This window comes from Miscanthus floridulus, chromosome 6, assembly GCF_019320115.1.
Source record: "Miscanthus floridulus cultivar M001 chromosome 6, ASM1932011v1, whole genome shotgun sequence".
NCBI classification, from domain to species: Eukaryota; Viridiplantae; Streptophyta; class Magnoliopsida; order Poales; family Poaceae; genus Miscanthus; species Miscanthus floridulus.
The window spans coordinates 15,601,281-15,613,711 of NC_089585.1; the positions used below are offsets into that span (position 1 = coordinate 15,601,281).

The 12,431-nt window shown below is 39.7% G+C and overlaps 1 protein-coding gene and 1 pseudogene across 1 annotated transcript; both read right to left on the reverse strand.

Annotated features, from left to right (window-relative positions):
* Positions 1-4,183: 4,183 nt before the first annotated feature.
* On the reverse strand, positions 4,184-8,081 carry LOC136460261 (uncharacterized). Its single transcript, XM_066460034.1, has 11 exons — positions 7,932-8,081; positions 7,652-7,838; positions 7,313-7,563; positions 6,772-6,864; positions 6,588-6,686; positions 6,162-6,509; positions 5,381-5,743; positions 5,053-5,286; positions 4,965-4,970; positions 4,626-4,628; positions 4,184-4,210 (listed from the first exon to the last, which is right to left on the reverse strand). The coding sequence occupies exons 1-11, from the start codon at positions 8,079-8,081 to the stop codon at positions 4,184-4,186; spliced, it is 1,761 nt and encodes a 586-aa protein (XP_066316131.1).
* A 102-nt stretch (positions 8,082-8,183) lies between these two features.
* LOC136460262 (uncharacterized) lies at positions 8,184-11,911 on the reverse strand (annotated as a pseudogene).
* Between the last annotated feature and the right edge of the window lie 520 nt (positions 11,912-12,431).

The window sequence follows — 12,431 nt, forward strand, 5'->3', positions numbered from 1 at the left end:
TTCCCATGCCCTCTGTTTCCCCGTTTTCGACTTCGTTTTGCTGGCGTAACGTCGCCGAGCCACCGCATCCGCCATGGCCGATGCCAAGCTCGTAACTCGTAGTAATTCGTCTAGCTAGCGCCTTCAGTCGATGCGCCGGGATGATGTGGTCATTTTGGTGCCTTGACCGTCGCCTTTGGACTCGCCATCGGTGAGTTTGCGCCGGTCAGCGCCGTCGTCGTCGTAGTCAACACGCGGGAGGTAGAAGATGACAGGTGGGGTCACCATGTCAGTGACTCAACGTTCAAAATGAATTTTTCTATTTTCAGATTTGAATGAATAGTGTCTATTTTTGTTATTTTTGTGTAGATTTATTTGGAGCTCCAAAAATTATGAAAATTTTTGAGTGACTTCTTTGTGAGGTATAGTATTTAAGAAAAATATGAAATAATGTTTTTCAGTAATTTTTAAATGTGATAAAAATTGCTCAATTTATTCATAAATGGATTTCCATGATTTTTCTAGGCTTATTTATTTATCCAAAAATTATGAAATTTATTTTACCACTTAGTTAACATGTAATGAACATGTACAAAAATTTTGAACTCAAATAGAATAAGTTGATTTATTTCATAATTTTGAATTAAATAATTAATTCATAAAAGCAAATAGTAACCTTTAATGATTTAGGTTTTTGTTTGGACTTTTGAATTGAGTGATGACCTTGGGTCGTTTGTTGTTAATGATCCTTGGCAGTTGATGTATGTGTTATGAAAAAGATTTAGTTTGTTTGACTTGCAACTGTACCGCGAGGGAAAGTTGTATTCAAATTATTAACTTTGCATCCATCATCGAGCATCATATTTCATATTCCGCATCATGTTAAACATAGCATTGCTATTACGTATAGTGAACGAAGGTGAACACGTGGTAGTTAATCAAGTCGTGGAAGAAGTTTATCCGTCTGTTGAGGTCGGATCGAATACTTGTGAACCGTCGCAGGAATCGGACTTTTCCGTCAACGAAGGCAAGCCCCGGATGCATACAACCCTACCTTGTGTTTTACAAATTAATTTCACTTTTGCTTTCCGTTACTGCATTAAGTGATTAAGAGTTAAGTAAAAGCCTAATTGGTACATTACCACCCTTGTTATTCCATATTTATCATATTACCTGTTTTAAACTCGTATATGCCTAGTTTTGCTTAGCTATGCGTAGAACGATGAAAGTCGGGTGACTACCTACCACCTGCAAGTTTTAAATGGAACATTGGTCAATATTGTTAGCATGTGATATGGGAATGTGGAGTAATAAATCTAGACCGGGTAGACTCGGTGTGTGTGAGCCACAAGACATGGAGGTCTTGTGAGCGAGTTCTTTCCGCCTGTGTCGATTAAGGCACGTCCGTTGTTGAATTGCATGAGGTGAGAATTTGTAGTACTAACCACATACTCCGGTAAGCCTGAACTTGGAAATTCTATTAAGAGAATGGCTACTCGCGCAGTGGGAGTGGAGAGATGGTGGGAATAGCGTGTACCCTCGTGGCTGGAATGTGGCCGGATTTGAGGTGTGCTGTATTCTCGGGTGGCGCGGACCCGTTCTTGTTTTAGAGGATCTGAGGGTAGGTTGATATATGTGAGTCGGGGACCTGCATATGTCGTGTGGTCTAGAATCCCCAGCTGGGCTTAATCGGTTCGAATCGTCGTTGCTCCTCGGTTATGGAGACTCAACTCACTGTTCATCATCGTAGAATTAATAACCGGAACTTGAATAAGGCTTGTGAAGGTGCTGAATATGAAGTTTCATGATCTCAGTGTGGATCGTGTCAGCTTTGTATATAATTCTTGAGAAGTTTTCTATATAAAGAATGTTGTTAAAAGAGCTTTTACGCAAAAGAACTTTGATCATTGTTAAAGCTATACCTTGAATCCCTGAGCCTGCATTACTGAGTTTATCAGTTAATATTTCGGATAAGTCTTGTTGAGTACTTTCGTACTCAGGGTTCATTGACCCCTTGTTGCAGGTGAGCCTCATGAGCAGATCTGTTTTGGATCGTGCTGCATGACTATCGTTCGTTCTGATGATGAGAAGTAATGTGTGATCCTTGGGCAGGATGTTTATTTTGGGTGTTATGTATATATTAATTATGCCACTCCACTACTACTATGGTTTGTAATAATTAAAGAACTTAGTTTGTAAGGTTTGAAATAACTGGTTTGTAAACTATGTTATCATAAGACTTCCACTGTTTTTACTCTGGTTTTGATATTTGAATAAATGTTGTAATACTGCAATGATTCTATAACATGATCCTGCTCGGAAATCGTGGATGATTCGGGGTTCCCCGAGGACACCCGACAGTCTTTTTAAGTTCATGGAAACATATGCATAGATGTCAGAGGTCGCCGGACAGTGACAGGTGCATGTGGGCCCTATAACTTAGGAGGTTCTGCCACAGGATTATGCAAGGCTGTATAAGTGGACGTAACTTGACAACATTTTGCGAAAATGGCAATTTACCCGTTGTACAATTATGATTTCTTTATCAAGTTAATTATAACTATCCATTTCTAGGTTAGCAACTATCCTGTGCCAAACATGTGGTATATCATCTAGAAGCATACAATAGTAACCATAGCAGGTATTGTAATTCCATATTCATCTGAACCATCATGTTTCATAATATAGTTACTACGATATTGGGACTAGCCAAGTTTCTCACTATCTGGGAGAGACGGCGATTCGAATCGATTTCAACCAGCTGGGAATTTATTCCTAACACAAACCCAGGCAGACTAGATCAACGGTCACCTTAGGTCACCTTTGGTACAACTCAGGTACACATTTTGCGGGTCTGTACCGCGCCGCACAATCTGGAACACCAGATGCCAGGATGCTCAGGCCAAGCCTGCCCTTGGGCTCAGTCTGATCGTTCCCCGAAAGGAGCGCACTACAGAACGGTTCCTGGCCTGAGTTGAATTACTCGGCTTCGCGGTCAGAACGAGTTATCTGGCCAGCTAAGTGAGAGGCATGCGTTCAATCTTGTCAGAAGCGCCAACAACGGTACGGTCCTTAATCGACATAGATGGGGATAGATCCACACCCAAGACCTCCATGTCTTGTACCGGTTAAAGGGTTAATATCTGGACAAGGAATGTACATGCATCAAGTGGTTTCATTCAACTCTTATAACCTAATGCATCAATCATAAATACGTAAGTAAACATTTGTAAATTACTAGGAGACTTATAATGCTCCGAGGCTTGCCTCGTAGAAAGGAAGTAGGGTGGTGGTCAGGACACTCCGGAAGCTCTTCAGGGTTCGGCTCAACGCCTTCGGGAGCTGCAGCTTGCGGATCCTCCTGCGGGTTCCCTTCCTCTGCTTCTTCGAATTCCAGCAACGTGACCTCTTCCTCCGATCCTAGATGCATGAGTATGGTATGAGTATTACGAATGCATATATGTTAACAAGTGCATCACGTTGTTTGAGTAGGTGCATATCTCTTCTCGATTATTACTTAACTACTTCTACAATGCATCGACTATCACTATACCACAGCCCAGATTCAGCGTCGGTCGGTGGGTCGTTATAAGCCGTTTCAGCGTCTTACGGTCGGTCGTTATAAACTTATAACGACACATATATGAGTCGTTGATACTGGCGACGTTAAAAACTTTTAACGTCGGACCGACTTTTAACGTCGGACCGTCTAACGATATGCAAAAGATATAACGACAGATCTTCTGACGTGGTTTATAAACTTATAACGACGCACCGCCTGATGATATATATTTATAGCGACCCACTGTCCATCACTATGCATACAAATAATTAACATATAATATTATGTGCTACTGTTTATATTTTAATCATACAATCAACAGTAGCATCTCATACATTCAAATAACACTGTCATGAAACACATAAGCTAGACCAGAAAGAGCTCACAAGTTATATTAAATCCATCATAATTTGTCATGCCATTTTACACACAATTCATGGCAAACAAAAGCTAAGATGAAACAAGTTTGGCCAAAATGGTAGACGTACTAGAGATACGGTTCCACAACCCATATCTCATAGTTTGCTTCCACACTTTACAAAATGATCCACCTCTAGTAAGTCCAAACAAATGTTTTCATCTATAGCTAGGATGTTCAAAACACGTCATCATGAGCACTTTGATCCAATCAGTGGCTGCACTCTACTTCCAGCTATTTCCTCCCACCACCTGTAAATAAAAGTTGAAATTCATAAAGAAAACTCAACCAAAAACTTCATAAAAGGCACCAGTCAGCTGGAGGCACAAGCACCCAGCACAAGGCAGCAAGCAGCACAATTGGTATTCATGGAATGAAAATTCATTTATGATGCATATTAATTTCAGATTTCATTTCACAGCCACCAGACAATACATTGACTATGGTTTCAACCTAGCAGGCACTATGCACACAGCCACAACATGGAGGGATCACATCTACTCAGGCATACAGCAGGGATCACATCTACTAAATAAAGGAATTGTTCTTCTGGAATTTAGAATTTCTGAAAATATTTAGATAAATAATAGCAGTTCTCCATATGACTCTTCTACAACATGGCAGCAATAGTTGTTTCTATAGAAATTGGTTTAGGTTATCACAGACCATCTGAAAATCAGCAAGATGCACACATAAAAGAAACATCGAAGCACCACTGCATGTTGGTTAGATCATGTCAGCATGCTTGGAAGGGGCACCAGTCACCAAGCACTAACATGTAGGAGGTACAACTATACTCTAGTTTTCCATTCACACAATCAGCATGCTTGCTAGATCATGTCATTTTGGGCAAAGTTTCAGATTGCTAGATCATGTCATTTTCATTTTCATATGTACAAAGGTTCATAGTTTCATGCAAGATGTATGATCTCCTAAATGACATGTAGATGGAAAAATTCAGAATAGCACACCTGTTCCATGGGATGATTTTTTAGTCTTGCTGACCTTGAGCTGTTAGAAATATCAACAATTAGAAAATCTGGGCACTCATTACATATGAAAACGACAAACAATGACAAGTGTTGTTTGTTACCCTGTTATATGGCCATGCAATTGACAGGTCCTTAGCATCAGCCATGTCTTGCACACCAGGATATGGACGAGGTACCTTTGCTTCCCTTTTCATCACATACCTGATAACAACTTCACAGTGTTTCCTTCCAAGAGTGTGGCCTGCACACATGGTGCTAGGATTTACTGAAATAACTATTCCCTTGGCCACAGGTTCATCTCTTTGGAGTGCATATAGTATAACTTCGTTGCCACACTGAAACAAACAATGTACTTATGAGAATTGTATTCATTAAAAAATCACCATTGGACTATAAGCAAAAAAAAATGAAAAACAATGAGAACATTACAAGGTCAGCATGTGAGATGCGATTTGCATCACCATTCCTTGATGGGGCTGCACCGTCAGGGCTAGACTGAGGGGACTGGACAACTGGGGCTGTAGGAATGGGGTTAGACTGAGGTGGCTGAACGTCTGTGGCTGTAGGAATGGGGCTAGAGTGAGGGCGCTGCATAAATGAGGCTGCAGGAAAGGTGTTGGGCTGCACAAATGGGGAGCTGCTCGATCGGTGGGGCTGCTGGACTGGTGAGGCTAAGTTGGTCCTACGCACAAGCACATATTCATACTCATTAGAGTTATCTGCATAGGCACCATCTTCAAGAAATTCAGGAGCATGATTTGTCTGGACATAATTTTCTTCAGATCTTGGGCTCTGTAAGCAAAAAAGTGGGATGTTAGAGCCATTCTGGGACAACATAAGAACTTAGGAAAAAACTTCTGTGACATATTAAGCAAGTCAACTTATCTCAATCATATAAACTCTCCTAGTAACAAAAGAGTTCATGTGGTTAATTACAATCAACAACTGCCATGCTCAGGCCACGCAAAGTAGTACAGTAAGTACTCAGGACAAATGAAGTCCAAGTGTCACTGTGCAGTTATGGTGACTAAAATTAAGTATAAAAGACTACAGTCACTTTTCAGTTAGCCTAAATTATATATATAGCACCAGAAGCAAACAGCTAAAGTATAGAGGATGTACAAATCAGAGTATAGATATAGCACCAGATAAAGCAAACTAGCTATTGATGGATTAATAATTCAATTCAGAGGATGTACAAATAATTTACCCCATGGTGTCGTGAGTTAGAGCCATTCTGAGAGACATTTTCCATACTTGACCTTTCACGTGCCAACCTTTCACGCGCCAATTCAGCTTCTAATTCTGCTATGCGTTGTTCTAGAGCTGCTTGCTGACTTTCTTTCCTCTTACACTCTAGAACTTGCATTTGAACCCTTGTTGGTGTGTAGCCCTTCACTCCTGGTGCACCAATAGTTTGGGGAGTTGGTCCTAGACCTAAAACCCGAACACGCCCTTTCGGTTCCTTTTTTCCACAAGCAATGGCAAATGCATCGCCTTCTTGGATGGTTCTCTCTGTCAATTCAGGCTGAGCTTCAATAACAGATTTAAGTTTATTCTGCACAAACAAAATATCATTATTAATTTGCCAAAACCAACATTTCAGACAGTGATACTTGTTCAAGGAAAAACTTACAATAATTGGTTCTGCATTCCTCGATGGGATTCCATTTTTCCTTGTATGTGTTTTGATATATAGTTCATCCCTTCGAGGAGGGCGCCCAAGTTCATTAGCCTACAAGTGTTTCAGTTTTAGTACTCAAGAAAGGTAGCATGCCTATTATAGTTTGACATACCAGGTAGATAATAGTTTGACATACCAATTCATGCCTGTTACAAGCAAAGCTCTTGCTACCAGTTGTATGATGTATGGACAACTTTGCACGGTTGGCTTTGGCAATTTCTGAGCGAGTCTATGATAGAAATGGCTTTGTCAGCAACCAGCAAGTTGTAACTAGCAAGCAGCAACACAGGAAGCAGCAAAGATGGCTATAACCAGCAATCAACAAGCAGCAACTAGATGTTGTTTTTTCTTGAACAAAGCAGTAACTAGGAGTAGTTTACTTACTTCAGATTCTGGAGTTGTCCAATGATTTTTGAGAAACTTCCAATCATCATCATTCAGCCTATCACCTTGTTGTTTTCTTATTTGTTCTTCTGTTATTTTGCCTTTAAAAAACTTCTTCTTCAGGTTTGCTTTAAAATCCTTCCATTTCTTTCCAGCAGCAGTCAAAAACCAGTTAAAGGCTTTATCATCAATATCATAGAATTCCTAATGTGTACAGAAAAGTAGCAAATGAGTGCTTATAGAGTAATAATAATTCAATGTACAACAAGACAATCAGCACAACCAAAAAATACCTTTATGTTTGCCCATACTGCATCCTTTATCTCAGGTTCAACAAGCCTCCAATCAGCATAGGCAATTGATATTTTCTGTCTCACACGGATCCCAACAGCACCAGAAAACCTCCTAGCATTCTCACCAATGGGCTGACCATATTCATTGACCATAACTTTGATTTTAGGCATCCCAGGTTTCCTTGCAAAGACTTCGTCCAATTTACTGATACCTCTTCCATTCCTCTTCCCTTGTGTATTGCTGTGAAAATCTGCTACAAGTAACTTGAGAAATTAGATGCAGGCACAATGAAAATCTGTTGTAAATAATTTGAGAAAATTTTACAGGATATACAAGACCTTCATTATCACTTAAGAAATCTCCCGTTGATTCACATTCCCAATCATCTTCAGCTAAATCTTCCTGATCTAAATCTTCTTCAGCTAAATCTTCTTCAACTTGCTCATTCGCAAGTGTTGCATGGCTTGTTTGTGTCCTTGGTCGTAGATTGTGAACTCTTGCTTCAACACTTATGTTATGAGTTCTCTAAAAGGAAGTAGTAGAACAATTTGTGTAAATATCAGCAGTATTAAATATCAGCAAACTCATTGCGGTAGAACAATCTAAATAAGAGATGACCTTTCTTCTTTTGTTAGGTTCATTGCACATATTCATAGCAGGGAGACCAAGCGATGCTAGAAACTCGTTGTTGACTGCTATCTGTTCATCTCTCTCCTGCTCATACACGGTTAGGTGGCCCTTGTTACTATTTCCTCTTGCGCTTGCCATTTGTTTTCCTGAAAAAAAGACCCAAATATCAGCAGCCTATGGAAGGGGGATCAATAAAACAATCAATAACCAAAATCAGTAGCATCAGCACTTAAACAACACTTACTTTGTAGACTTTTTTTTAGTCTTTTGGGGAACAACAAGTGTTCCATCTATATCAGTTCTAACAGAAGGGACCACCCCATTTACAATATCCACTGTCACATTTGCACTTAGATCATGCAATGGCCAAGCTAATCCATTATCATTATCCATGTGCTCATTCTCTAAATTATCTAAGTCATACACATCTCTTGGTTTTGATTGTCTAACAGCAGCCCACTCATTATCAATTGCTTCAGGAACATAGTATACTTGGATTGCTTGTGAGGCTAAAATGAAAGGTTCATCTGATATCTTTTCGCCCATATTGAACAAATGCTTAAAGTTAACAGATGTAACCCCCAAATTATCAGTTTTTACCCATTTGTCCTGCACACGGTTGTCAACCCAAGCACACTTGAAAAGAACCACATTTCCTTTGTGATGATAATTTAGTTCAACAATTTCCTTTATAATTCCATAATAGGCATTTTTTATTACTGTACTGTCATCATTATTGCCACTATCAAAGGTTGTTGCCTCAGCGACTACAGCAACACCACTATTTTGAATAGGTCTTCCCTCATCATAGGATTCTGTGTGGAAACAGAATCCATTAATACTATAGCTACTGTACTTGCGTGCATTCAACATTGGCCCCTTGGCCAAAATTTTTATCTCATCTGGTGCTTCCTCACACAGTTCTCCCACCTGTGATAATGAAAGACTACTATTAAAATACGTAAAATCAATCACAAATAACAAGCCCTAAGTTTTAGTTTCACTTACATGCAACCTAAACCACTCATGAAAGGATTCATGACGCATGCGGTTGATGTCCCGTTTATTTCGATGGCCAATAGAGGAAAGAGATTGATCATGCTTACTGCAAAGGTTAATTATTGTGACTTTAGAATGTAGGTGAATTTGATTATATGATGTAAATGATTTTGATAACTTACTCCAAGTAAGGCGCAATGTTGTCATAGTTGAACAAAACATATCTATGAGCTTGCACCCATGTCTTGTGGTCCAAACTAAATGTGCATTTTCCAGCCAAACCTTGACCAATGCTACGGAAGAAAGGAGGTGTACTGTTATCTTCATCTATTCTAGATTGACGGCCAAATTGCCCCACACCATATAGATAGCGAGAACAAAGTGTAAGGCACCCAGTGAAATTAGACCACTCCATAATTGATCCCTCGGGATGACTTTTTGTACGTACAGAACCCTTTAATCTCATGAGATACCTATACACATAAATAATAGGCACATTAATTGATAATGCCATATAACTAGTAGGTTTGTATACATATTCAGCAAGACACAGGGCCTAAGATAGTTACCTCTCCACGGGCCACATGCTGCGAAAATGGACTGGACCAGCTATTTTTGCTTGGGCAGGAAGATGTACCATCAAGTGTACCATAATGTCAAAAAAAGATGGAAGGAATATAGTCTCAAGAAGGCTCAAGGTTTCAGCTATGTCAGCCTCTAGACTTTCCATATCACTTATTCGAATGATAGGGGCAGAAAGTTTCTTAAAGAAGTTACATATACGAATCACTCCAGCACTGACTATTTCTGGTAGTATTTTTCTCACAGCAAGTGGTAGCAAGTGTTGTAGAATAATGTGGTTCTCATGACTCTTAAGCCCAAATACCTTCCTCTCATTGACATGTACATTATGTCGTATATCAGATGCATAACCATCAGGAAACTTCACCCCTTTTAGTACTTGACAAAATAACTTCATCTCATCGGGACTCATTGAGTATGGTGCTGGTGGTAAATAAAATTGGTCCTCTACTTCAACTGGGTGAAGATCAGTTCTAAGACCTAGAGCTTGAAGATCTAGGCGAGAATTCAAATTATCCTTTGACTTCCCAGCAGTGCCCAAGAATGTGTTCACTAAACTTTCACTAACATTTTTGCCTATGTGCATAACGTCAAAATTATGTCGCAACATCAAGTCTTTCCAATATGGAAGCTTGAACCAAATAGATCTTCTTTTGAAAATGACTAATGGTTCACCTTCCTTGCGTTTCTTTCTTGCTGGTTTTTTCCTAGATGGATCCTTGCCATAACTATTGCTAAGCTCTTTAGTGCACTCCAAAATTTCCTCCCCAGAAAGTGGTTTAGGTGCAGGCCTCAACTCAGTTTTACCACCAAATTTATTGGCGTCAAACCTAAATGGGTGATCTCCATGCAAGAATCTTCGATGACCCATATAGCAAGTCTTGGTACCATTACCAAGTCTAAGTGAATCAGTAAAGAAGTGGCAATCAGGACATGCTGCTTCACCAGATGTGACAGATCCAGATAGATATCCTAGACCTGGGAAATCAGTAATAGTCCATAATACTGCTGCCCGTAACTGGAAGTACTCACCCCTAGAAGCATCATAAGTTCTAACACCATTTTCAAACATATCTAACAAGTCGTTGACAAGTGGCTGACAATAGAGATCCATATCACCACAAGGAGAATCTTTACCAGGAATCAGAAAAGACAAGATGAAATTTGATTGCTTCATGCACATTGAAGGTGGGAAATTATAGGGAATACAAATACCAGGCCAAATGCTGTAGCTGTTATTCATGGTTCTAAATGGATTGAAGCCATCGGTGGCAAATGCAAGACGAATATTGCGGCTATCTGCAGCGAAGATTGGATGCTTTTTATCGAAGTCCTCCCATAGAGGGGAATCTGCAGGATGCCTTAGGAGACCATCTTTTTTTCGGTCTTCATCATGCCACCTCGTGAGGCTTGCTGTTTTAGAGGATAGAAATAACCGTTGGAGACACTTCTTTATTGGAAAGTAGCGAAGAACCTTCTTGGGAACATTATATACATGTTTCCCGTCTAGAGTCTTCCTATTTGATTTCCACCGTGAAGCCTTACACTTTGGACATGCATTCAAATTTATGTTCTCCTTCCAATAGAGAATGCAATCGTTTTCACATGCATGAATACTAATATACCCAATTCCTATGGATTTCACCAATTTCTTAGCTTTATGAAAGGTTTTTGCTATTGCTGAACCATCAGGGAATGCATCATTGAGCAGGTCTAATAGTATGTTAAAAGATTTATCAGACCATCCTCCAAGAAGTTTGGTGTGTAGTAATCTAATAAGAAATCAGAGTTGGGTATATTTCTTGCAACTAGGGAACAGTTCTTTGCTATTTTCTTCGACCAACTTTTGAATAGCAACTAGGTCCTCACAAGGATCTAGATCAGGACTGTTGTCCTCAAAATCACCTCTATCGTCTAAGCCACCAGCTAAGTCCCTAAGCAAACCAGAGATATCATCATCTTCATCAGACTCATCCATAACCTCAACACCATCACCATCACTGTCACAGTTCCCATGGTTCACAGAAGGGGTGGGTTCTCCATGTAAATTCCATGTTCTGTACCCTTTTAGAAACCCATCACATATTAAGTGTTCGCGGATTTCACTAGCCTCTTTCCAGAAAGAGTTGGAACACTTTCTACAAGGACAAAGTATCTTGCTACCAATAGCTGCATTACTAAATGCAAAAGCTAAGAAACGGTTCACCCCCTGCAAATATGCCTTGCCATGCCTACATAAAAGTTTTATGTTAAATGCCCACTCTTGCTATGTATACCGCTTTCCGTATTTGCTATGTTACTGTATTTACCTAGCATCATCATCAATCCAGGATTTATCCATCAACCTTTATTAGGGACAACTAGAAGCTGACCAGAACAAGCTGCATCGAATTCAACACATTGTGCATATATATCATCAATTGCATCCAGCATAACAAGCATGGGTAAGACCAGCAGCAACAATGGTAGTGAAGTGGTAGAGAGCACTTTACCTGATACTCCTGAGTCAAATTCACGAGCTGGCTCCTACTACTTGGTGACAAGGCGCCTGTAGATGCTACGGCTTTTGTTAGGGCAAAGGTCCAAGGAGCAACTTATTCTTGTACGCCTCAGTCAACCACGAATATAACCTGCTGGATAAAGGAAACCACAGATCCATGAATTAGCGAGTAATTAGGAAGGGAAGTATGTCAACAGCTGTGGTATAGAGGGGGCTGGACAATGACCAAACATAAATAACATAGTATATTAATCTTAGTATATATAGGGATCAACTATATATTTAATATACTGAGTTTGTATGATATAAAAAGTACTATTTTTTTTGACTAGTCAGGGTCATTTAATTTGTCCTTGATGGCTTTCTTCCTTCAAAAAAAATTGAAATGGCTCTCTTTTAGGTATTAG